The sequence below is a fragment of the Strongylocentrotus purpuratus genome, unplaced genomic scaffold (assembly GCF_000002235.5).
Source record: "Strongylocentrotus purpuratus isolate Spur 01 unplaced genomic scaffold, Spur_5.0 spur5_scaffold_9, whole genome shotgun sequence".
Classification (NCBI taxonomy): Eukaryota; Metazoa; Echinodermata; class Echinoidea; order Camarodonta; family Strongylocentrotidae; genus Strongylocentrotus; species Strongylocentrotus purpuratus.
In genome coordinates this window covers 17,693,569-17,720,698 of record NW_022145615.1, presented here as the reverse complement: position 1 = coordinate 17,720,698, position 27,130 = coordinate 17,693,569, and the positions used below count along the sequence as shown (strand labels likewise).

The 27,130-nt window shown below is 40.2% G+C and overlaps 1 protein-coding gene and 2 long non-coding RNA genes across 3 annotated transcripts; 2 read left to right on the top strand and 1 right to left on the bottom strand.

Annotated features, from left to right (window-relative positions):
- Positions 1-1,318: 1,318 nt before the first annotated feature.
- On the top strand, positions 1,319-27,120 carry LOC585707 (glutathione hydrolase 1 proenzyme). Its single transcript, XM_030976649.1, has 11 exons — positions 1,319-1,554; positions 4,609-4,678; positions 5,454-5,677; positions 17,866-18,058; positions 20,422-20,585; positions 21,183-21,338; positions 22,384-22,520; positions 24,304-24,536; positions 24,940-25,171; positions 25,618-25,731; positions 26,473-27,120. Exons 1-11 carry the CDS (start codon positions 1,491-1,493, stop codon positions 26,701-26,703), a joined length of 1,818 nt encoding a protein of 605 aa, XP_030832509.1. The 5' UTR covers positions 1,319-1,490; the 3' UTR covers positions 26,704-27,120.
- LOC115920594 lies at positions 8,000-9,113 on the top strand. Its single transcript, XR_004062419.1, has 2 exons — positions 8,000-8,050; positions 8,621-9,113. It is a non-coding gene; the product is annotated as an uncharacterized LOC115920594 (long non-coding RNA).
- On the bottom strand, positions 15,834-16,935 carry LOC115920593. Its single transcript, XR_004062418.1, has 2 exons — positions 16,885-16,935; positions 15,834-16,328 (listed from the first exon to the last, which is right to left on the bottom strand). It is a non-coding gene; the product is annotated as an uncharacterized LOC115920593 (long non-coding RNA).
- Positions 27,121-27,130: the final 10 nt, after the last annotated feature.

Below are 27,130 nucleotides of genomic sequence, written 5' to 3'. Positions count from 1 at the left end.
AAACCTATTAACTGGGACCTACACAATACAAGTTTAGATATAATCCAGGAATACAAGCCTCATTACATTTCGTGTTTACTTGTTGTCAAATCGTCTTTACAGTCATCGCTCTTTTTGCAAAGCTTCTGCTGAACAAACCCCCTTCGCATGTCACAAACTGTCAGGCTGTCAACCAAATCAAAACTTGTCTTTTATAGACACATTTATTCAAAATTGCTTTTGATGAATAACTTACTTTGTTCACATCGATGTATAGTTCAAATGTATTGTATTTTGAAGGTTTATTTGTATTTTTTGGTTTAATATATCATTGTTTGTCATTGTATATTTTTTGTTATAGCGCTTATAGAGACTTCGGTTGAAAGCGCTTTATAAGCACCGTTTTATTAGTATTATTGATTATCATGAAAGAGACATCATAGCAGTGAAAGTAACATATTTCTGTTATACCGTAGACTCCCACTATAGGTAAAGTACACTCAAAGGTAAAGCATATTTTGACGCCTTAGACGTTGTATCTAACATACGTTCATTGAAGACGAACATTGATGAAGATATTGAAGGGTGTATTCAAAGTATTAATTTTAACATATTAAGCCTAGATTGTTTGGTATGCCCGAAATGCACACATTTTCTATGGCATTTGCACCAAAGCGTAGAATATGTTATTGTAGTAATATTTGCACTATACATAATTACCTCTTTATGATAAGCAGCGGGTTATTATGCAATGGCTTCTCATTCACGTTCTTTGAAATAATACATGTATGTCACGTACAAATTCAATTATTTTCATTGTTTCCACGTATCCTTCACGTGACTTTTCATATTGGTATTAGACTTAATTTTCGAACAACTTAAATATTCATGTACCATGAGAATGAAGTTTTCCAAATAAATACAAACCAAACACACAGGTATATATGACATGGTTTTTTTTATATGCCTTGAGATATAATTAGCTAAACTGCATTTTCATGGTGATACATTTAAGACAGATCCTTGATCAGGAATCACAGACAAAAGACAGTTTTCAATTCGGTGACAGCTCGAGCTTTTGTAAGCATTAAATTAAAAGAAATCAACATGTTATAATATTTACGGATATGATTACAGCGTCATATTGTACATTAAAAATCTATTTGGTCGGGCCCGGCATTGCTCAGATCAGTCAGATGAACTTTTTTGCAACAATGAGATTTAATCAGAATAAGGGTACAAATGAGATATATGAATGTAATATCGAATGGAACATGCATCCATCTTTATCATGGCATTTATCGTTATCTCTTAAAAGTAGTACACGTAGTACTACGATGTCTGTTTTTGGACCTACTACGAAGGTCACTGGTCTGTTTACAGTATTCTGAGCTTCTTTCATCATGCATTCGGTTCCATTTATCACTGCCGAAGTTGGCCGCAGTGTTCGGTTCTCATATTTCGCACAAGTTTGGTTGTCCTCTGTGAGGCTATGATAATCGGGATCTAAAATGGCTTGGCATTTGACTCACTTCGTCACCCTTCTCCTACTAGGATGTTCGCTATCTGTCACTGGTGAGTTTATTAACTGTACACTTTTTGTGAAACTGATATACCATTATTTAATGGTGTGTAGGCTATTTAGCAGTAGAGAAATAAAATTCGAGGTTGTTCATTCGTTCTGGAGACCACTCGAGATATTGGCGAACTTATTTTCAAGAGCCTTTTTTATTTGCCGAAGAATACAATCTTTTCCAGTTGATATAGCCTCACAGTCAACCTACTGAAGACTTTGTACAAACTGTGATTCCGGGGGTCCCAGTTAGGGCTCAAATTGATTTTTTGTCCACGGGGGCTCTTCCCCTAAAAAAAAAGAGCCCCCGTGAGCCTTTTCACGGGGGCTCTTTTAGTACTGACGGAGGCTCTTTTTTATACAAATATCCATTGAATTGGTACCTATGATACTCCTCAATTATTTGCTATTTCATCATTATCATTTCAATCAGCATTTTCCCTCTTACAAATTTACAAGCTACATAGCTGTTACTGGCTTGTGTATACAATATATACGCATACAACACTGATCTTTATGATGTCTTTAACGTGACATATTTTCTTCTCCCCTTGCAAACGAGAAAGAAAACAAGGTCATTAAAAGGGATTAAGCGACAAATAATGATTGTGATTCAAATTGATGCGAATATTTGTTTGAATAAGCACTGCTATTCACCCGAATCTTCTTTGTAAAAACAACTTTTACAAATCTCAGCCATGCTTACTGAGTTGAGACGTTCCATTCAATGTAAAATACTCATTAAAGAATACACTTCTCCTAATCTGAAAGAGATCTTACAACACAGTGGCCAGGCGCGTAGCCAGGGGGGCGGTGGGGGCGGTCGCCCCCCCCCCCCCCAAAAAAAAAAAAAAACGCCGGCCAAAAAAAAAAAGAGAGAGAAAGAGAAGAAAAAAAGGAAGAGGACGTAGAAAGAAAAAGGGAAAAGGAGTCGAGAACGGTACAACGAATCGTCTTTGCAATCGCCCCCGTGAGCAACCTGACGGGGGCGATTATGTAGCTCACGGGGGCGAATCGCCCACCGCCCCGTGTATTTTGAGCGCTGGTCCCAGTCAAATATAACTAAAGCATGCGTGAACAATAAAACGCGAATAAAGGGGTGTTTTTTATAGATTGGACGCGGTCCGCGTAGTGCCGCATTAAGGGGTTCAAATACTTCCATTTTCGGGCCATTCTCAAGAAAAAGGGTACTTTTTCAAAATGGTTCAAAATTCTGCTGTACGCGCCGGTATACGCATTTAGGGGTATTTTTTCTAGCCCTCAGGGCTAGACCGGGGAGGGAAAAGGGAATAATAATTTCCATTGGCGAGACTACCGGCCGCCGCCTGCGCTTACCGGTCTTTAGGTCTTCAGTAGATCAAGATGGATGCCCACGTTACCGGCCAAGAAGTCTCACGTCTATAGCTGGTCCCTTATATTTTGTTTTGCATAGTAGAATAATAACTGTTCATTGAATATTGTGTCCTTTTTGTAAATTGAAATACCCGTTTAGGGTGTGATTTCTTGTGAAAAAACACGCGAAATCCTCATTTAGAGTGTATTTTGGCTTCAGAAACCTTGTTGATGGGGTGTCTGTAAACAAACATGTGGTCACGCATGCTTACAGTTTGAACTTTATCTGAACTATATCATGGACTCAATAAAGTCAATATACTTTTGTCCGTGACTGGCCATGGTACGTCTGTTTTGATTAAGCCGACATGGTCTGGGACTCTGGGTCTTGATATTTTGGGTGTTGTATTGAAAAATAGTCAGGCGGTGAGGAGCGGTGCAATTATCTCATGACTTCGTTTTGTGTTGACCTAATTGCTTCTCTGTTGAATAAACACGTTGTTTACGTGAAACCGCTGGGAAAAGTGTCGCAGAAAACCTGCCATATCTTGGGGGGGGGGGGGGGGGGGTAAGCACTCTTTTTTCAACACCCATACCCACCCCTTGACCAAAACAAACAACAACCTCAAAATACTTTTTTTTTGCAGGGGGAGGGGCCCATTTTCATTTTTTGTCTAAAAATGGTAAAATTAACGTTACCATCTTCTTCTTTTTTAAACCTGTTTTTGTTGTTGCCAGTGGGGCGGGCCTTCCCCCCCCCCCCCCTCCCCCATGAATCCGCGCTTGAATACGACTACGGACGACGCGACCGCAGCAATCATGTGGGTGTAACATACGCGAAACCGAAGCATGAGGAGAACTTCGGTCTGTTTTGCCAACGCTGACTATGTAGAGATTAAGTCGCTGACTACCGTTAATCAAGTCCATTCGTTTACGTGCAGTTGTCATAAAAGGAGACGTAAATGGCATTCAACCATTATTTGCTTAACTACACGGCCTTTAAACAATAATTGCATAATAAGATTTCATCTACTCCTGATATGCTGTCATCATCTACTTAGTATTAGGCGCATTATAAATGTGAGCTATTATTATTATTATTATTATTACAAAACTAATAATGTGTTAAATCGGAAATAGAACACAATCATTTGCCCGTATCGTTTATGACGTGTTGACATTAACATTATGTGGAGGGGGGAGGGGTATTGTTTATAATACTAGACACCGGCCAGATATCACCCGCGATATTTAATTAATAAAGTCTAAGTTATATAAGTAGATCCACTATCATATTGATATGCTCAATACTAGAAATAAAGTTTTCCTTTTCTCTGACCATCAGTTTAAACGTTCACGTCTTTGTTATGATTAGCGCCCAAGTAGATTAAAACTAGAAATACACACATATTGAGCATTGGCGAGAGGTGCCTGCATTACTTGAAAGAAAATGCATTCAAAATATTTCATTCGTTCGGAATATAATACACAAAATAAAGCGCAAAACGATCATTATAAGAAAAGGGAGGGTGTCTGTTGAATTTAAAATAAAATTCGTAGCCATGCATTTGATGATCTGTGTAATGTATTTCATTCAACTCCTTCATGATGTGATTATTTTACAATTTCATTTTACTATTTTATTGTAAGCCTGTCGATCACGTTCAATACATACTTACCAAAATAATGATTTCACCGTCAATAATCTTTTTTTTTAATTCCAGGAGGAACACTAGAGTTTCACCAAAGTGGTGCGGTGGCGACCGATGTGCAATTATGTTCAGAAATGGGAAGGTAAGTATGGCGATCGATCTAATCAAATTCACTGAAGCTAGAATGCAAAGTTCTTATACGGCAAAAGGCAAAGTAGTCTTATTTTCTTTTTATATCCACCCCCCCCCCCCTATACAAAATGAACACACCTGCATGGAAGAATAAACTTCGAATATTGGCATCAAGCATCGACGATCAGTCGATCAAATCTCCGAAATTGTAATTACTTTCATAAATCATTTTAGGTTCTATACTTCCATCGTATTTTTTTTCATCGATTTCACGGTTTCTTGTTTTGTTCTGTTTTTCTTTCGATTCTCAAGGAACGTTTCTATTCACCTTATTTAATGTTCATTCTCCTTCAATTACATGTCGTTTTCAAATAATGTTCTTTTCCTTTCCTTCATTTCTCTCTTTGTGCGCTTTTCTCTCTCTCTCTCTCTCTCTCTCTCTCTCTTCGGTAATATTATATTTGTAAAGCGCTTAGAGACATTTGTATTAAGCGCAATATAAAAGCTACATATTATTATTATTATTATTATTCTCCTTCTTCCAACCAATGTCACTTCCTTTCACGTTTCCATTCGGTCTCTCTCTCTCTCTCTCTCTCTCTCTCCCTCTCTCTCTCTCTCTTCCTCTCTATGTTTTCTCCCAATGTACTTTCCTTTCACGTTTCCATTCGTTCTCTCTCTCTCTCTCTCTCTCTCCCTCTCTATCTATCTCTATTTTCTTCCAATGTCCCTTCCTTTCACTCTTCCATTTGTTCTCCCCCTACCCCCCCCCCCCCCTCCCCCAGAGATATTCTTGAGAGGGGTGGTTCTGCTGTAGATAGTGCCATTACCAGTATGTTATGTGTAGGTGTGGTCAATGGTCAGAGTTCTGGGATAGGTGGCGGGTTCTTCATGGTGATCTACACCCGAGCTAGCGGCATGGTAGAGTTTCTGGATGCTCAGGAGACATCACATGCTGCTACCTATCCAGAGATGTTTGATGCCCAAGGTTCCGACGGTGCTAAATACGGTAAAGCCCCAGTCCCATATAAAGCCGGACCAGCACGGACGAGCACGGACCACTCCGGACCATCCCGGACCATGGTCTGGGGTGATCCGGGATGGTCCGGGATGTTTTGTTCAAAAAAAGTGTGATGCTTTTTAGCTACAGTCCCATATACGTCCCGGACCGTCCCGGACCATCCCGGACCCCATCCGGGGTGATCCGGGATTCGGTCCGTGTTGACACCGTGTTGGCACCGGGGTGGTCCTGGATGGTCCTGGATGGTCCTGGGCGGTCAATAACTCACTCCCGGACTGCCACGGATCAACACGGACCGCCCCGGCGCCACTACGGATGACCCCGGACCCAGCACGGTGGCTACACGGATCACCCCGGATCAAACTATTGTCCCGGACCGTCCCGGACCACCCCGGCAGTTTTTGACCGTCAAAAACATCCGGGGTCGACTCCCGGACCGCCCAGGACCATCCAGGACCATCCAGGACCATCCAGGACCATCCAGGACCACCCCGGTGCCAACACGGTGTCAACACGGACCGAATCCCGGATCACCCCGGATGGGGTCCGGGATGGTCCGGGACGGTCCGGGACGTATATGGGACTGTAGCTTCAGCAGGACAAGCCATAATGTTTGTCCTACCTACAAACAATAAGCCAGTTCGTAAATAGCTTCGGTACCCCAAAATATCCACAGATCTTTTAAACGTTGGATACGTCCCACTTGTGCATTTAAGCGTAATCACTGCCGAAGTGGGTGATGGAGGTGCTTCATGTATACCTTTTGTTTGCCTCTTGAGAAGAATACTTCCACTTGTGTATCAGATAAATGTACTGTCGGTGCTTAAAATGACTGATTACATAATTTTCAAGAGCAAGATACCAGTATTCGTCTCGATGCTTTTACAATTTGGGAACGAATGATCATGCGTAAATAGTATTTATGAACTGGAGTGTAGCTAGCCTTTAAACAAGGCCACTTGTCTGATAGACGCCGAGCGACTAAAACGAGACTAATCGCGAAAACCCAAGTGAACGCGAGAGCGAGGAGCCCATCCTAGTGGCCTTTATCAATCTGATTTGGATTTCTTATGTTAACCCTTGTTTCCGACTGGAATTCGCTCCAGAAAATAGAGCGTCCAATCAGCGAACGTATCCTCGCACGACGTCAGCATATAGTATCCATCACACACACACACACACACACGCACACACACACACACAGTAAACTCTACGTAGTGCGAACATGGACCTACATGCTATGAACTATTACGTACGTGCTAAGACCACTGACCTCTACATGGAACGAATCAAGAACGAAGCCAACTGGGAGATCGCCGTTCTGATTGGTCAATAAATCCAAAGTAGGCGTATTGGCATGTTAATATGTATCTATGAATAATTCATGCGCAGCAGTGAAACCCACTTTTCAAAAGGCCTCGTGACGTTCCGTCACTCGGTCGCGCGTTCACTCCGGGTATCTAGACTCATCTCAGCCGCTTAGAGTCACGAGGCCTTGTCAAAAGGCTAGAGTGTAGCCGGACGAGACTACGTGTCTTTCCCGTGGCCTCGCGGCCAATCAGGTATAACGACTCAGGACGTATGGCAAGCCGTTTTAACATTTATTCCTATTTCTTGATATCAAGAATTGAATTCTTGATATTGAGAATTCGATTTCTTGATATCAAGAAATGATTTTCTGTTGAAAAGCAATATAAGTTCTTGATGTCAAGAAAAAGGAATAAATGTTAAAACGGATTGCCATATGGACGACGCAACCGCAGCAATCACGTGCGTGCGTGCAACGAAACCGAAGCATGAGGAGAACTTCGGTCTGTTTCGCGAGCGCTGACCATGTAGAGATTAAGTTGCTGACTACCGTTAATCAAGTCCATTTGTTCAGGTGCAGTTGTCCAAAAGAAGACGTAGATGACGTTAACCAGGTACACTCCGTTCAATGTATGCAATTCAAATTCTGACTATTGAATTAGCACAAGTCCAAAATAGCGTACAAAATGGTTTGTCAACATTAAGGCTAAGTTACGGAAGCCCATTAGTGCCACCTACGAAATAAATTTAAGAGAAATTATCTGGCGGCCGCCAGATAATTATCTGGCGGCCGCCACTTAATTATCTGGCGGCCGCCAGTTAATTATCTGGCGGCCGCCAGTTAATTATCTGGCGGCCGCCAGATAATTATCCGTGTCTTCACGGTTGTTTCATCGCAAAGCATGCCGGGACATAATTCTAGTACATTTTCACCTTCGCCGTGATCAGCTGTCCCGTTGCAAACAACGGGATTCTTATCGAAGCAACATCTTAATCTTGTACATAATCCGCTATTCTGCAGTGATTTTCTTTCACTCCAGTATCGTTTGTACGGTAAGAAACCAAAGTTTGTGTTTATTCATTTTTATGACGAATAAAGCTGATAATACGACGTAATGCATGAGAGTGGGCCGGGTCAAGCTTTAGTAAATGTAGGCCTAGACCTCTAGATCTAGTCCCGTATGTTTAAATGTGTGTGCATTTTAAGTAGACTGATTGCCTTGTGTCTATCTTGATCTGAATATAATAGTCTATGTATTGATGAGCTCTACTTGAGGATCTACATGACAGGGGCGTATGAAGGAATTTTTCGAGGGGGGGGGGTTAAAATTTGAAAATCGTGCCGAAAATTTCACATCGACTCAGCCAGCCAGAGAATGAGAGGGGGGGGGGGGGGGGGGTCGGTTACTGTTAGAGCATCTATTTTTTCCCGAAAATATGAATTTGGCAGACCGATATTTTGTTCAGTTGATGGTAAGGTCACCTTTTTGGGTCACCCTTTTGGGGCCACCCTTTAGCACAAAAATATTTCCCCATGATCTAGTGTGATAAGGGTTCTTTTGTTACCGTTATTCTTCAGGTTACAAACTTAAATTTTATTGTCTTTTTCCTTTTATTTATCAGTTGCAGCATCATCAAACACTATATGGCCGATGAATCAGAAGATGACGTAGATGCTACGAGAGAGCTCATTTCACAATGGACAACAGAAGTGATACGTGACTTTCTACAAGGAGGGGACTCAAGCTTGGAGAAGTCATTATTTTATGGGTGTTCTCTGCCCTGACGCTGGGGGTACTGTTCAGCCATTCGAGGTAGAGAGGTAGAGAGGAACTGGACGATGGATGGATGGGGGGGGGGGGAAGAAAGGCATGTAGAGATGGCCGTCTACTATGTATAGAGACATTTGTGTGCTACTGGATAAGGACCCTCCATCACTAGAGGGAAGAATAATGAGAGACTACAAAGAGGGGAAGGCATTTAGTTATTTTGTCAGTTTCTGGTTAGGGAGACATTTGTTTCATCTCCTGGGAGAAAGCTGTCTGAAATTCAAAATGTATTTGATACTTGAATAAATTTAGTTCATTTTCTAGACTGGTTCATGTCAAACCATTGATTCTACTTTCTTGTGAGTATACACTGTAGTCAGAGAGAAAGAGAAGTAACACGAGTAAAGAATGAAAATTGAAAAAGAAGCCAATATTTGATCGAGGAGGAGAAAATGGAGATTACGTTGTTGCCCATCAAGTTGGAATAATTGTTCTTACTGTTTGTACATAATGGTCATATATTATAAGAACTGTATTGATCAATCTCAGGAGTCTTATACATGTAGATTGATTAATACAGTTTTGAGATGATGATGATGATCGTGATGATGAACGAGAAGGAGAAGAGGAGGAATATATCAAGAGTTGATGAAGAAAAGATTGATAGAGGGGTTATCATTACAGAGAGAGAGAAAGAGAGATAGACTAACATGAGGAAGGGAGAGCAAGAACAAGGCTATGACATAGGGGAAGAGATAGAAATCAAAATTATATTTATACAAACATTTACTAAATTAAAATAATAAATTAGAATACAAGGCGAGAGGAAAGAATGCAAACTAAAATTAAGCAAAGACCATCACTATATCGTTCACATTATAATATAAATTAAGAAAAGGTACATGGAAACATGTACATTTGTAAAATTCAATCTTTCATTCTCTTGATCTTCCTCTTCACACCTAATTCTTGCTCTCCCTGTCTATCTCTCCCACCCCTCTCCGTCTCTCTCTCTCTCTCTCTTTCTCTCCCCCTCTCTCTCTCCTTATTATCACTCTTTCTCTTTCATTAAGTGTCGACATCTCTCTCAATGCCTCTCTCTGTTTCTATGTTTCTCTTGTTAAATATTTTAAACATCAGGTCTGTCTGACCTTCCTCTCTTGAATAAATCATGAATAACTTCAACTCAGTGTCCTACATACAGTAATGATTGCTTAGTAGTCATCTACAACCCTCGCTGTGTTGTTTGATTTTATTTATAAAATAAATATAACCATGAGATCAATATCAACAGGTTTAATGCAATGCATATAAGTTGACATCCTATGAAGAAGTAGTACCCCCCCCCCCCCCCCCCCCCCCCCCCCACCACTCCGGGAACGGAGGTACCGCATGCGTGTTCCCAAATTCTCTGGCTCGTAACAAAATTTAAAAAATTAAAATATAAAAAAAAACGCTACTTTTAAAGCGCTTACCACCAAAATCTCTAAGCGCTATAACAAACAAAAATAGACTGATAAACAATTACATATTAAACAAAACAAAAAAAGTGTGAATAAACCTACAAATTACAATACATATACCGTACATGTACATCAAAGTGAACACAGCCTGGCAGCAGAGTTTTGGATTCTCTGGAGTTTTGCAATGAAAAAGATCTGCCCGTATTGACTTAACACAGGGGACTTATGCTAAAAAAAAGGGGGGGGGGTGCTGGGAACACGCATGTGCTTACCCTAAATAACACTGAGTTGGGGGGGGGGGGTACCACCTTTAATGCAAACGCATTTAAAGGGATCCGGTAACTTTATCTCAGATTCTGAAACAAAATCCTGGATTTAGCTCATGCTGCAATGATAATTTTAGGTCAGTCAAGAACTCAATGACTTTTACAATCCAATCGCCTGTCTGATTATCAAGATATTTACGATTGGAAAAAAAATGTACTAGAATTATGTCCCGGCATGCTTTGCGACGAAACAACCGTGAAGACACGGATAATTATCTGGCGGCCGCCAGTTAATTATCTGGCGGCCGCCAGTTAATTATCTGGCGGCCGCCAGTTATTTATCTGGCGGCCGCCAGTTAATTATCTGGCGGCCGCCAGTTAATTATCTGGCGGCCGCCAGTTAATTATCTGGCGGCCGCCAGTTATTTATCTGGCGGCCGCCAGTTATTTATCTGGCGGCCGCCAGTTAATTATCTGGCGGCCGCCAGATAATTATCCGTGTCTTCACGGTTGTTTCATCGCAAAGCATGCCGGGACATAATTCTAGTACATTTTTAACTTCGCCGTGATCAGCTGTCCCGTTGCAAACAACGAGATTCTTATCGAAGCAACATCTTTATCTTGTACATAATCCGCTATTCTGCGGTGATTTTCTTTCACTCCAGTATCATTTGTACGGTAAGAAACCAAAGTTTGTGTTTATTCATTTTTATGACGAATAAAGCTGATAATACGACGTAATGAGAGTGGGCAGGGGTCCAACTTAAGTAAATGTAGGCCTAGATCTAACTTTAGTCCCGTATGTTTAAATGTGTGTGCATTTTAAGTAGACTGATTGCCTTTTGTTTTAGGTAGAAGTTAACCAAATTTACAGTAAAATGAGACTTATGTCTCAGGAAATATGAATAGGTCTAGATCCTATAAACTATACATAATTGATATTGGAATAGGATCTACTAGAATGGCCGACAGTTAGATAGTGATGGTGATGGCAAATGAATTAGTCTAGACTCTAGGCCCTAAATGTAAAAAAAAGTAAAAAAGAGGCCATAAAAACGATAGATTTGTCGATCTGGATCTGGATATCAGGCGCGTACGCAGGGGGGGGGGGGTGTTTTGGGGGTTAAACCCCCCTTTGGCATTTTTTACGTGTGTATTTTTAAGAAAACCCCCCTAAAACCCCACTTTATTTTGTTTAAAACCCCCCTTGAAAAAATCCTGCGTACGCCCCTGCTGGATATAATAGTCTGATATCGATGACCTCAACTTGAGCATCTACATGGGTCTACATGAACTTGTGTTAAAGAAGTGATAAGGATTCTTTTGTTACAATTATTCTTGTGGTCACAAACTTAAATTTGACATGCCTTTCTCCTTTTATTTATCAGTTGCAGCATCATCGAACACGATGACCAATGAATCAGAAGATGACGTAGATGTTACTAAAGAGCTCATTTCACAATGGACAACAGAAGTGCTACGTGACTTTCTACAAGGAGGAGACTCAAGCTTGCAAACCGAGGAGTCATTATTTTATGGGTGTTCTCTGCCGGCTGCCTTGACGCTGGGGTAGCTTTTTAGCCATCCGAGGTTAAAGGGGAAGTCCACCCCCAAAATAAGTTTGTTTCGATAGAGGCAGAATAATAAGAAAATCAGGTGAGTGAAAGTTTGAGCAAATTCTGAATGAAAATAAGAAAGTTATGAATTATTGAAGTTGTGATCAATCAAATACAAATTGGCAACTCTGTGACTTATTATACGAGCTCTCCTTCATTTGCTTTGTGCATAATATTCCATAAAATCATGTTTTCTTCGTTATTGATGACGGAATATATATTTGTTCCTTGCAGGGGGAGTATAGAAACATATTTGCAATTATTATATTTAGGGTGCATGTATGGTTGAAATATTTCTTAAGGGAAAATGAAAATTTTAGATTTTTTTAGTACTGAGCAAATGGAAGTTGAGCTCGCATGATACGTCATAGAGTTGCCAATTTGTGTTTGATTGATCACAACTTCAAAAATCCTAACTTCCTTATTTTTAATTGGAATTTGCTCAAACTTTCACTGACTTGTTTCTCTCATTTTTCTACTCCTATTAAAACTAACTTAATTTCAGGGTGGACTTCCCCTTTAAGACTGAGAGGAACTGGACAATGGATGGATAGGGAGGATGGGGGGGGGGGGGGGTAGGAATGCAGAACTGGCCTACTATGTATGTACCTACTGGATAAGGACCCTCCATCACTAGAGGGAAAAATAATGAGAGACTTCAAAGAGGGGAAGGCATATAGTTAATTTTGCCTTGTGAAAAAAATTAGATTTAGCCCCTAAAAAAGCATTCCTTCGGGTATCAAATGATGACAGGTGAAACCTTACAATTGTAGAATTATTATCTGTAATGTGATTTCCAAACCATGTGACAGCCAATGGTGTATGTTGTAAAGGTATTGTAAAAGGCATTGTTTAACACCAGGCCCCCCCCCCCACTCCGAGAACAGATGGACCCCATGCGTGTTACCAAAATGTCCGGCCCGAGAATTGTACAAAAAGGGGTGTATTAACTTTTCACCCGGAGATTTCTTTAAAAAGGGGGTATTTTTTCTTTATTTCTCTTATCTCTTTGGACTCCTGAGAAATTATTCCGAATTTAGGGGGGTACATTGAGCATTTTTCATGATTTAGGGGAGTCTCCAAGGCAGGAAAAGCCCGCGAAAGGGGGGTTCGGAAATGTTGGCAGTCCTCAGATAGGGGGTGCTTTCAAAAAGAGGGAACAAGCATATGCGTACCCTAAATAACACTGAGTGGGGGGGGGGGGCCGGGGTTTAACAATGTTTAATTCGAGATTGACGTATGGCCCTACGTGCTACCAGTGTCTGCGATATGGTGTATTAATACTGAAGCCCTAAAAAAACTGCGCTTCAAAATGATCAAGAAGTGCCTCAAAAAAGTAAAAATCTTTGATTGACCCCTTTTACCATACTCGTTTTCCCTAATAGACTTGTGAACATTTCCTGGGGGTTATTTTTCCAGGGGGGTAATTATCCCAGACCGACTCAGAGGCCTAAATCCATACATCCTGTTAACCCTTTAGGCCTATATGAACTTGTCATTTTATTTCTATTCAAGTACTGCTGACATTTAGAATGGATATGACTAGAACAAAGAAGCATGTGAAAGATGTATGTTGTACTGTGCGTATTGCATGTATTGTATACATTATAATAGGGTTTATTGTGAATATCTGTAAGTATGGATACTTTCAATCCTTATTGCTCCTAAACAAAAATTATTATATCTCTGAAACTTTTATATGTTTAAGTGAACATGTCAGAGATTACATTTCATGAAAAATGTTTTGAAGGTCACGTGATCCACAAGGTCAATTTCAAGGTCAAATCTTAGGTCAAGAGGTCAAAGTACCCCAACATGTACAAATTTTCAAAATGGCGGCAGATTTGGAATCCTTATTGAATACCCTTTCCAGCACTACAAATTTTGTGAAGATTGACCCATTAGATCCCGAGATACAAGGGTTCAAAGGTAGGCCCGCCACCCCCATTTTTGAAAAAATCTTAAAATGTGGTTGGCCGTATCTCCCAAACCCCTGACCCAATTGACCTAAAATTTTGGATTTGGTGCTGTGAGATCACACTCAACAAGTACACTAAGTTTCATCAAAATCAAAAATGGTCGGGTTAAGATTTTCAGATTTTTTGGGTGATTTGACATGGATGACCCTTGTAGTGTTATGAAAAGCGTTTGACAAACCCAAAATTTGATTTCGATTTCCAATCGTAAATATCTTGATAATCAGACAGGCGATTGGATTGTAAAAGTCATTGAGTTCTTGACTGACCTAAAATTATCATTGCAGCATGAGCTAAATCCAGGATTTTGTTTCAGAATCTGAGATAAAGTTACCGGATCCCTTTAAATGCGTTTGCATTAAAGGTGGTACCCCCCCCCCCCCCCAACTCAGTTTTTATTTAGGGTAAGCACATGCGTGTTCCCAGCACCCCCCCCCCTTCCCTTTTTTTTAGCATAAGTCCCCTGTGTTAAGTCAATACGGGCAGATCTTTTTCATTGCAAAAGTCCAGAGAATCCAAAACTCTGCTGCCAGGCTCTGTTCACTTTGATGTACATGTACAGTATATGTATTGTAATTTGTAGGTTTATTCACACTTTTTTGTTTTGTTTAATATGTAATTGTTTATCAGTCTATTTTTGTTTGTTATAGCGCTTAGAGATTTTGGTGGTAAGCTCTTTAAAAGTAGCGTTTTTTTTATATTTTAATTTTTAAAATTTTGTTACGAACCAGAGATTGGTAGAGATTGGTACTACTTCTTCATAGGATGTCAACTTATATGCATTGCATTAAACCTGTTGATATTGATCTCATGGTTATATTTATTTTATAAATAAAATCAAACAACACAGCGAGGGTTGTAGATGACTACTAAGCAATCATTACTGTATGTAGGACACTGAGTTGAAGTTATTCATGATTTATTCAAGAGAGGAAGGTCAGACAGACCTGATGTTTAAAATATTTAACAAGAGAAACATAGAAACAGAGAGAGGCATTGAGAGAGATGTCGACACTTAATGAAAGAGAAAGAGTGATAATAAGGAGGAGAGAGAGAGGGGAGAGAAAGAGAGAGAGAGAGAGAGAGAGAGAGACGGAGAGGGGTGGGAGAGATAGACAGGGAGAGCAAGAATTAGGTGTGAAGAGGAAGATCAAGAGAATGAAAGATTGAATTTTACAAATGTACATGTTTCCATGTACCTTTTCTTAATTTATATTATAATGGGAACGATATAGTGATGGTCTTTGCTTAATTTTAGTTTGCATTCTTTCCTCTCGCCTTGTATTCTAATTTATTATTTTAATTTAGTAAATGTTTGTATAAATATAATTTTGATTTCTATCTCTTCCCCTATGTCATAGCCTTGTTCTTGCTCTCCCTTCCTCATGTTAGTCTATCTCTCTTTCTCTCTCTCTGTAATGATAACCCCTCTATCAATCTTTTCTTCATCAACTCTTGATATATTCCTCCTCTTCTCCTTCTCGTTCATCATCACGATCATCATCATCATCTCAAAACTGTATTAATCAATCTACATGTATAAGACTCCTGAAATTGATCAATACAGTTCTTATAATATATGACCATTATGTACAAACAGTAAGAACAATTATTCCAACTTGATGGGCAACAACGTAATCTCCATTTTCTCCTCCTCGATCAAATATTGGCTTCTTTTTCAATTTTCATTCTTTACTCGTGTTACTTCTCTTTCTGACTACAGTGTATACTCACAAGAAAGTAGAATCAATGGTTTGACATGAACCAGTCTAGAAAATGAACTAAATTTATTCAAGTATCAAATACATTTTGAATTTCAGACAGCTTTCTCCCAGGAGATGAAACAAATGTCTCCCTAACCAGAAACTGACAAAATAACTAAATGCCTTCCCCTCTTTGTAGTCTCTCATTATTCTTCCCTCTAGTGATGGAGGGTCCTTATCCAGTAGCACACAAATGTCTCTATACATAGTAGACGGCCATCTCTACATGCCTTTCTTCCCCCCCCCCCCCCATCCATCCATCGTCCAGTTCCTCTCTACCTCTCTACCTCGAATGGCTGAACAGTACCCCCAGCGTCAGGGCAGAGAACACCCATAAAATAATGACTTCTCCAAGCTTGAGTCCCCTCCTTGTAGAAAGTCACGTATCACTTCTGTTGTCCATTGTGAAATGAGCTCTCTCGTAGCATCTACGTCATCTTCTGATTCATCGGCCATATAGTGTTTGATGATGCTGCAACTGATAGATAAAAGGAAAAAGGCAATCAAATTTAAGTTTGTAACCTGAAGAATAACGGTAACAAAAGAACCCTTATCACACTAGATCATGGGGAAATATTTTTGTGCTAAAGGGTGACCCAAAAAGGTGACCTTACCATCAACTGAACAAAATATCGGTCTGCCAAATTCATATTTTCGGGAAAAAATAGATGTTCTAACCGACCCCCCCCCCCCCCCCCCCCCCCCTCTCATTCTCCGGCTGGCTGAGTCGATGTGAAATTTTCGGCACGATTTTCAAATTTTAACCCCCCCCCCTCGAAAAATTCCTTCATACGCCCCTGTCATGTAGATCCTCAAGTAGAGCTCATCAATACATAGACTATTATATTCAGATCAAGATAGACACAAGGCAATCAGTCTACTTAAAATGCACACACATTTAAACATACGGGACTAGATCTAGAGGTCTAGGCCTACATTTAGTAAAGCTTGACCCGGCCCACTCTCATGCATTACGTCGTATTATCAGCTTTATTCGTCATAAAAATGAATAAACACAAACTTTGGTTTCTTACCGTACAAACGATACTGGAGTGAAAGAAAATCACTGCAGAATAGCGGATTATGTACAAGATTAAGATGTTGCTTCGATAAGAATCCCGTTGTTTGCAACGGGACAGCTGATCACGGCGAAGGTAAAAATGTACTAGAATTATGTCCCGGCATGCTTTGCGATGAAACAACCGTGAAGACACGGATAATTATCTGGCGGCCGCCAGATAATTAACTGGCGGCCGCCAGATAATTAAGTGGCGGCCGCCAGATAATTAACTGGCGGCCGCCAGATAATTATCTGGCGGCCGCCAGATAATTTCTCTTAAATTTATTTCGTAGGTGGCACTAATGGGCTTCCGTACATCTGCATATTGATGCAATTTACTGTTTTTTTAAACTCCTCTCACATGATTGTTGAAATAGATACATTAAGTAAATGATATTGGGCCAAGTGTTTAGCCTTGAGGAATTCCATAATATATATTTACAATTCTTGATGTAGCAAAATTAATACAGGTACACATCCGTCGGTTATATAAATAACTCTCAAACAACGGTAAAAGATATTAAGAAATACCAACTCTGGGTAGTTTAGTTACAAGTACATAAACGTCCACAGTGTGGAAAGCCTTTTTCAGGTCAAATAAACACAGCTCAAGTATAAAGGCCGTCTTCCATTGTTTTCAGTCAATAATCAGTGACTTTCAATAAATATGTTATAGTCGAATGCTTTCCTTTAAAACCGGATTTTTGTTTGGCGCAAAGTATATTGTTTTCTATCATGCACAACGGAAAGTTCAATTTCAGTTCAATTAAATTAAAATTTAAAAAATTAAAAAGAGGAGAACTCCGGTCTGTTTCGCGAACGCTAGCGCGCTGAACCAGTTAATCAAGCCTATTCGTTTACGTGCAGTTGTCCAAAAGAAGTCGTAGATGGCGTTAACCAGTATTTGGCGCACTACAGCCGCTTTAATGTACCTTCATTTTTGTATTGCCCGTAGGGATGGAGAGTGTTGCTATCCCGGGTGAAGTGAGGGGTATGTGGGAGGCTCATCAGAGATACGGTAAGCTGCCTTGGTCTGAGCTCTTCCAACCTGTCATCAGTATATCAAGGAATGGATTCACAGTAGGAGCTCATCTTCATAATGCTCTACGGAATATCGACGACCAATGGGATGAATACCCTCATATTAGGTTTGTTCAATTCAACGCAGTTCAATTTATTTTATTCATTTCCAACAAAATACAATACATAATGACGAATATGTATTCAATTTAATTAATTCAATTCAGAATTGATTCACAGTAGGAGCTCATCTTCATAAAGCTCTAGGGAGTATCGACGACCAATGGGATGTATACCCTCATATCAGGTTTGTTGATTTCAACTTAGGTCAACTTAGTTCAAATGAACTTTTTTGATTCAGTCCAAATCAATTCACTCCATTTAAACAAAAAGAAATTGATTTACAGTATAGGAGCTCATCTTCATAATGCTCAACGGAGTATCGATGACCAATGGGATGAATACCCTCATATCAGGTTTGTTCATTTCGATTCAGTTCGACTCGGTTCAATTAAATTCTATTTAGTTGGATTCAGTCCAGTTCAATTCATTTCATTTCAATTCAATGTTAGGTTTGTTCATTTCAATTCAGTTCTACTCGGTTCAATTAAATTCGATTAATTTCGACTCAGTCCAGTTCAATTCAATTCATTTCAATTCGATTCATTTAAAGATATGAAAGAATTGATTTACAGTAGGAGCTCATCTCCATCGTGCTCTACGGAGTATCGACGACGATGAACTCCCTCAGATAAGGTTTGTTCATTTCAATTCAGTTCAACTCGGTTCAATTAGATTCGATTCAGTTCGATTCGGTCTAGTTCATTCATTTCGATTCAATTCAATTTAACATATAAAAAGAAGTTGATATATAGTAGGAGCTCATCCTCCAGGGGCGGCGATCCCGGTTTTTTTAGGGGAGGGATCGTCCCCCCCCCGGAAAATTTGAAAAAGTGCAATAAAACAATGTACAGCAGATACTGACCAAAGACTGCAACACACTATTAGGCTTTGGAGGGCCCAAAAGTGCAGCGTTTAAACAAATAAAAATGCAAAAATTTTCTTGCTCGGGAGCTATGCTCCCTCGCATAATATCCTTCTAAATGTACAAATAAATATTGTAGAAAACTGAAGTGTGAAAAAGTACATTGTTGGTTTTCATACTATAGTTTTGCTAAGGAATATAATTTTGTAATACAACAAAACTTCAAAACCTGTGAGGGGGTAGTCACTTTCGTCACCTTTACCCCTCTCATTCACTATGCTCACTCACTCAGGCTTGGGGCAGTTCCCCCCCCCCCCCCCCTCCCGATAAAATTCAAACGTGGTTTATTTCTAACTCGATACCAGTGACTAATTTACAAATATTGCTGAAATGGCATGATTTCCCTGAGCTTCCGGGGGCTCTGCCCCCTGTACCCAACCAAAGGCCCTAAGGCGGGCCCATGGTTGCTAAGCTGACCATAATTAAATGCCTAAAACACCTGAGCTTCCGGGGGCTCTGCCCCCTGTACCCAAGCAAGGGCCCTAAGGCGAGCCCCTGGTTGCTCAGCTGACCATAATTAAATGCCTAAAACACATGAGCTTCCGGGGGCTCCGCCCCTGCACCCCACCAGGACCCTAAGCGGGCCACTGCATGCTCATCTGACCATATTCAAAAGCATAAAACACTGAGTTTACGGGGGCTCCGCCCCTAGACACCATCAAGGGCCCTAAGGCGGCCCCTGGATGCTCATCTGATCGTAAGTTAATGCCTAAAAACTCTGAGCTTCATGGGGCTCCGCCCCTTGACCCCCGCCGGAGCTTTACCCCCTGGACCCCAGGCCAATTTACGCCCCACTTGCTTTGCTCTATCTGATCGCAAATACTGTAGCCCCCCCCCCCCCCACTCCCACTTTGAAAAACGTTCCGCGGGGCCTGCATGTAACATGTAAGAGCGGTGAGGATGCGGATTTTTTTTTTATCCCCCCAAAAAAACGTTTTTGCTCTTTACGTCACTCCTCTCTCGTTCCTCGCATTTTGTTTCCCCCCCCCCCGGTCATGACAAGAAATCGCCGTCCCTGTCATCTTTATAATGCTCTACGGAGTATTGGAAGACCAATGGGCTGAATACCCACATAATTAGGTTTGCTCATATCGATCCAATTTAGTTCAATTCAATTCAAATCAATTTAGTCCAGTTCAATTCTCGTTTCGATTTAATTTGGCATATGAAGGAATGGATTTACAATAAGAGCTCATCTTTAGCGTGCTCTTGGAGTATCAAAGACCAAGGGGATGAATACCCATATATTCGGATATATTCAATATACCATATCTTTGTAAGTGTCATGTTACAAATTATTTCATTTACCCGTTATGTATAATTGTATTTCAATAGTCAGAATGCGAATTCCGTGCATTAATTGCTGATACCTAGGACAGGTATGACGTCGTTTCATCACCTAACAACACATTCCTCCCTTCTCTTTTTATTCTATTTATTTCCCAGAGAATTATATTACAACACGGAGGAGGACCGTGTCGCTGTCGAGGGTGACGTCATCACTAATCCTAAGCTAGCCGACACTCTTCAAGCGATTGCTGAAAACGGGGTGGAGGAATTCTACAAAGGGCCTACTGGTTCTAAGCTCGTCCAAGACATACAGGATGGCGGTAGGTATTAAGAGTGAAGATGTTTTGTTTTTCTATTATTTAAGACTAATCATTATCATCGACAATTTGTGATGAACCAAGATTCATTATCCATTATACATTGATTTCATTCGATTCGATTTATTTCTTTACGATTTTTGTTCTTTTTTAATTTTGCAGGTTTGTAAATCATATTTTTTTACTGCGAGATTTAAGTATTTTTCACTCGACTGCTACGCCTCTAAACGTTTTGTAGCATGACCTATTAACCGAATCAATGCCGCGCGCGGCAATTCTTGCCTAATAATGTAATTTTTGAAAGCATGTTCGGACTAGGACACTGTCAGAAGGTTTATGTTTTTCCTTACGTAATACCTATTGTTCAGGGGGGATGAATGAATAGATCATCCCCCTGAACAATAGGTATCAATTACAGATCTACGCCCATGCTTCATGGTGAAGTTCGTATCAATAAAAGGCGCTCTATGCCCAAATTTCCCATGGAATAAAACATTTCCAAAGACGCGGAAAATATAATGTAAAGGTTCATTAAAATTAATCCCAAACCAGGTAACACGGAAGGGGTTAATGGCACTCCTCGCTTATTTCTCTATCCAGGTGGTAATGTGACCCTGGGCGATCTTGCAGACTACACCGCTATCTGGAAAGGGGTAGAAACCCTACAAGATTTTCAGTCTCTAGACTACACGATCTATTCCTCCGAGCTCACATCGGGCGGCCCGTATTTTCAGTTTATCCTGAGGGCCCTGGAAGGTACATGTTACGTTCATAGTTGATCTCGATTAGCAATTCCAAAGTACTGTGATCATTGACATTATTATGTAATAAATATAACCATAATAGACAACATTATAATTCACAGAGTGATGCGATGGATAGAGCTTATAATTAAAGATAAGCCCAAGCGATGCTGTTTTCAATCGAGATCTGATGCTACTTTTAACAATTTCTACTTTCGGTGCTCCATCTCCCACCAACCCCTTCCCCCATTTCATTTAGCTATGGTATTAACTTTTTTGTATGACCCGACTCGAACACACATGACACATCGGCTAATATTCGGCGAAAGATGTTCGCTAGGTACGTTGAAATCTTTCAAGGTTTCGACCCCTCTCTTACCAAGCTCTAGTTTGCTATTTCATTCTTGCTTCCCGTTGTCTGAATAGGCCTACGGAGTTCTTTTAAGCTTAAATAGAAACCTCTAAGGGAATAGATTTCCAAGTCTTGGAAATCTTAAGTAAGCATCAAATGGTCAAACTTTTATTTTGGTGGTGTCTTTTTACGACCAAATAAAGGGCGCCCTCTCAATTTCCCATAGGTTAAGGATGGTTATTCATTTTGGTAACGGGCAATGCTTTAACCATATTTACAGTTCTGTGATTTCAGCTCAATTCATTAATTTCAAATCAAGAGGTCCCGGGTTTGAAGCAAATGCGATGCGCTAGTGTCCTATGGTAAGGCATTTATTCTCATTACCAAGTCCCTCGGAGAGGACCTAATGGGTCGGTACTATGGTTGCTTATAGTGCTAGTGTACGCATGCTTTACAAGCACACAGGGGGGTAGTGAGCACTAATTTTTTTCCCTCGAAAATTTAAAAATCGCACCCCCCCCCCCCCCCCTTGAGCACCAGACTGGGGAGGGGGCCCGTCTCTAAATAAAAGTAACATCAACGTGTTTCCCGGCTTCCCCCCCCCCCTGTATCCGCCACTACCCCCTCCCCCCTCCAAGCCCCTCTAAAGAACCGCTAACGGCATGTCGTTAAGGTAATACTAGTATTTGCTTTGTTTGGTTATCAGGTTTCGGTCTGCCTACCTCCGATGATATGACATCAGACCAGAGGATCCTCTTGTATCATCAGTTTATTGAAGTATGTAAAGTAGCCTTTGGTCTCAGGACAAAGCTGGGTGATACGTCGTCTGAAGAGGTTGAAAAGGTAAGACACACTTAACATGGAATCGTTCCGTCATATCTTTTTTAAGAAAAACACATTGGATACAAACAAAAGCATGATGAACGTTTTCGAGGAAGTTGGAGATAAAATTGATTTAGGCCTAGAGTAAGAGAGTTTGAATTTAGACAGTTTGGGATCATCACTCATTGTAGGATCTTCTACTAACAATAGCGTCGTAGTTATCCTATCCCATTCTGTTTCGTAAGAATTGTCCACAAACCATTAAGGGTGACAAACTTTACGTATCCATCTTTAAGACTTTTGTCTATCATGAAAGAAAAGAAAATGGAAATAGGGAATAGGGATAGTTTGAATAGAGAACAAATAGTATTGGTTTAAATATGTTTATATCAGGATAAAGCTGGGTGGTACGTGGTTTGAAGAAATTGCAAAGGTAGGACACACTTAGCATGTAATCGTTCATACATTAAAAAACCATTAGATAAAAGCAAAAGCACAATGGACGTTTCAGAGAGTGTCTGAGATAAAATTGATATAGAGTATATAACTTTGAATTTAGACAGTTTGGAATCACTGATTGTAGGACCTTCCGCTAACAATAGCGTTGTCATCACGACAAAACTATTCCATGCTGTTTCGTAAGACTTGTCCACAAAACATAAAGGGTAATAAACCGTAAATATTCATCTTTAAGACTTCTGTCTATCTTAAAGGAAAATAAAATGGGGAAAAGAATAGTTCAAATATAGGACAAATGGTTGTATTGGTTGTCAAAAGTTTGATAATTGTCAAAAAAACAGTTTCTATAATAATAATACGCTAAGGCTCCGCGGGGGGGGGGGGGGGCATGACGTCTCCGCCAGCCTTTGTATTCTATTGTTTTTACGCCTTTTTACGCAACAGTACGCTACCCTACGCCAGATCGACAAAGCAGTAAAAGCTTTCCACACAGTAAGCAACCATAAGCAAACCTGTACACCAGCTTACGCATAACCTACGCAGGGACTATTTTCCCATTAATACGCAGCCTAATTTCTGCGTAGTCGGTACGCCACACTACGGAACTGGTACGCAAGATGAACGAAAACAATTCAACATGTTTAATTTTTTTCGCGTACTTTCGGCGTAGAAACTTGACGCAGAAAGTACGCCTTTTTTACGCAACACTACGCTACATGCCTACGCAACAGTACGCTACCCTACGCCAGATCGACAAAGCAGTAAAAGCTTTCCACACAGTAAGCAACCATAAGCAAACCTGTACGCCAGCTTACGCATAACCTACGCAGGGACTATTTTCCCATTAATACGCAGCCTAATTTATGCGTAGTCGGTACGCCACACTACGGAACTCTACGCAGTTCCAGTGGCTTAAAGAATAACTACCGGTACAGTTGGATCGTTTTTTTATTTTTATATAAATGGCAAATAAAGTTCTTGGTGGTTCTAATTTAGAGAGTCTCTAGACCTATATCTATTTACACCCCCCCCCCCCCCTCTAGAATCCCGCGGATTTCCGCGGGTCCTGCTAGTCTTTATAATAATCAAAATCGTTTTATCACTGAAGAACTTCTTTAAAGGCCAACTGCACTACTTGTAGCTTTTTGCACCCTCTATCTAAAAAACAATGCCTAATCGGTGATGATCCTCTTTTTCTTATGTTAACTGAGAGCTGAGTTGATGAGATAACCACCTGTCCAGTGACCTTGCAGGGCAGTCCAATCCCTCCTGTAAACTATGGCAGACAAGCTTTATACTTTAAAATCTGCATTGAATGAAAATGAGTTGTGTGTGTATCTGTTAGACTCTGCAGGATATACGCTCACCTGAGTTCAGTAGATACGTCCGAGAACTGATCACAGAAGCCCTCCCGTACGTGTACTCTACATCATCATATGATTACGTCATTGACCAGGATGTAGCAGTGCAACGGGGTAACAGCATAGGTACAGACCCGGATGTAGGTGATACTAGTCACATCAGTGTTCTAGCATCCAATGGTGACGCGGTAGCTGTGACGACATCGATTGGTTATTAGTAAGTATAGCACAAACAGCACAACATTTTAAATTATTATGAAGTAAACGAATGAAAATTGTCGGAGTCCGTCTTAATAACCAAAAGATTTGTCTCTACAGGATAATAATGTCTACATATGTTCCACGTAGACTACGTTGGTTGTGATGGTCACCTCCATTTAAGGGGAAGACTGATAAAGATGATGTTTATATTGTTTCTAATAAAAAAAATTGCCCTTGCGAGACGTTCATTTCGGGCTAAGCTTCGCCTAAAAAGCAAAAGTGGTTCGGGTTATGGGAGTTTCATTGTTCTTCCATAACACATTTAGCCGTGCTTTCACACTGAACTTTATAACATTAAGTATGATGATCGCTCTCATTTTGCTTGAAAGTTAATGTATGGTATGCGGGTTTTATTTCAGTTTCGGATGCAAAGATGCATCTATGTCGACAGGTATCATTCTCAACAATCATCTACGAAACTTCTACTTCGACACCAAGTATCGAACCTGGACCCTACCAGCTAACCAGTTATCACCTGGCAAACGCCCTCTATCGACCATGGGACCAACCATCGTCATCGGTACCGAAGGGGATGTAAAGATGGTCATCGGCGCGTCGGGAGGTTATCGTATTGCAACCTCCGTCGCATGGGTAAGACCCTCCCGCTTTATAATAACTGAAATAAAAACCATGAACATGTAAACCTAAAGTTAAACACGGTCGGGGAGTTTTCATATTTTTTTGCTAAAATAAAGCTTTAAGTTATTCGGATGCAGCGGTTAGTTTGATAAGAGTCGTCATATCGTCATGGATTTCCAAAGTATACAGTACTGATTCATGAAGTTGTCTAACACTAATCGTAGGTTACGGAGTACTGATCGCATGAACATATCGAGATGAGCAAAGCGCTCAGCACGACTAGACCATACATTAATTTTCAAGCAAAATGAGAGCGATCATCCTACTTAATGGTATAAAGTTCAGTGTGAAAGCACGGCTAAATGTGTTAGGGAAGAAAATTGTTATGAAACTCCCATAACCCGAACCACTTTTGCTTTTTAGGCAGAGGGTAATCAATGTCGCTTTTTTTCTTGCAGGTCATCCTTCGAACTTTGATAATGAATGTCTCTCTGGACGAAGCCATCGATGAGCCACGTATTCACAATCATCTTCTAACAAACAAAGCCTTCATCGAAAGTGGTTTCTCTCAGGTTAGTGTACAAGAAAAAATCATAGAGAAATCAATAAAAGAGGACATTATTGCAAAACCAATCTTAACCTCTTTTAACAACAAAAACACAGAAAACGTAATATTGCTTTTTACAAATGATACTGGAATCTAACTTTTTTTTAGAGACGTTTAGACCGATGTGTATTGTAATAGCTGGTGATTTAAAAGGGCTTTCAGAGATGAAGGAAATAAGGGATTTAAAGATAAACTTGAGTTCTGGTAATGCGATTGCATTGTGAAAGAAAAGGTGTGGAATGGATCAGAAAAGTTGATCATATAGCATGTAAGTAATGGTGTGTAATGCAAGGTTCTGGAGTCATCAAAATCATCATAAATTTGGCAGAGTCTTGGTAAAGTAACAATCACTTACACAGAAAGATGTATATGGGACAACACAAATGGTGTCGGGGCTAGTACTACCCTGATTTCCTTATCTTTCTATGCTCATTACTCAGCCAGTATACATTTTCTTCCAAAATTGTTTGGCACATGACATTTATTTGTAATCTTGAACAGTCAGTGTAAGTTTCGTTAGATTCTGTGAGAATTCATTTTCTTTTTTTTACCAGAACTCAAGTTTATCTTCAAACAAAAACTTGACTGCCCTTTGATACCAAATCTAAAGCAGAATGACGTCATAAACTATTAGACCATTTTTGTAACTTCCTAATTCTATTTAGAATACCACTGATTCATTTGATCCATTTCTCCCATGTGATAGAACATAGTGACGGCCCTTCAGGACCGGGGCCATGTGGTGGCAAACTCGTCTCGCTCCGGGGTTGTTCAGGGGATTTTACGAACATCTGATGGAATAGCAGCTTACTCAGACCCAAGGAAGGGAGGAAAAGCAGCGGGGTATAGTCGGTCAACGTCGTCAAGTCTACACAAGGTTTCTTCTCTGAACCTTTGGATAATCTCCTTAATCTTATTAAGCAGGCAAATGCATTGATAATATATACAATTTTTCTTTGTTGTCATTGTTAAAGAAATATAAGTCTTGCAAGAGAAAATCTTCAACCATTATTTTGTGCCTGTCATGTATTCGAACAACTGACGAAATATTTAAATAGCAAACTTGTGAGTTATGATGAACGGATTATTAAAACAAACAGAAAAAAAAGTGAATCTGAAGCAATGTCCTTACACGAAATAAAAGCCGGGACGTGAAAATGATATTTTATTGTAATTAATACTATATTTCCATTTCTATGTTTATCTTATGTTAGTATTCACGCTTGCTCCATGCTATGATCCGTTAATCGTCTTTCATCCGGGAGAATCAAAATTATTCCCATCCACCCTCACCTCTCTCTCTCTCTCTCTCTCTCTCTCTCCTTCTCCTCCATCCTCTCTTTCTCTCTCTCTCTCTCAATCTT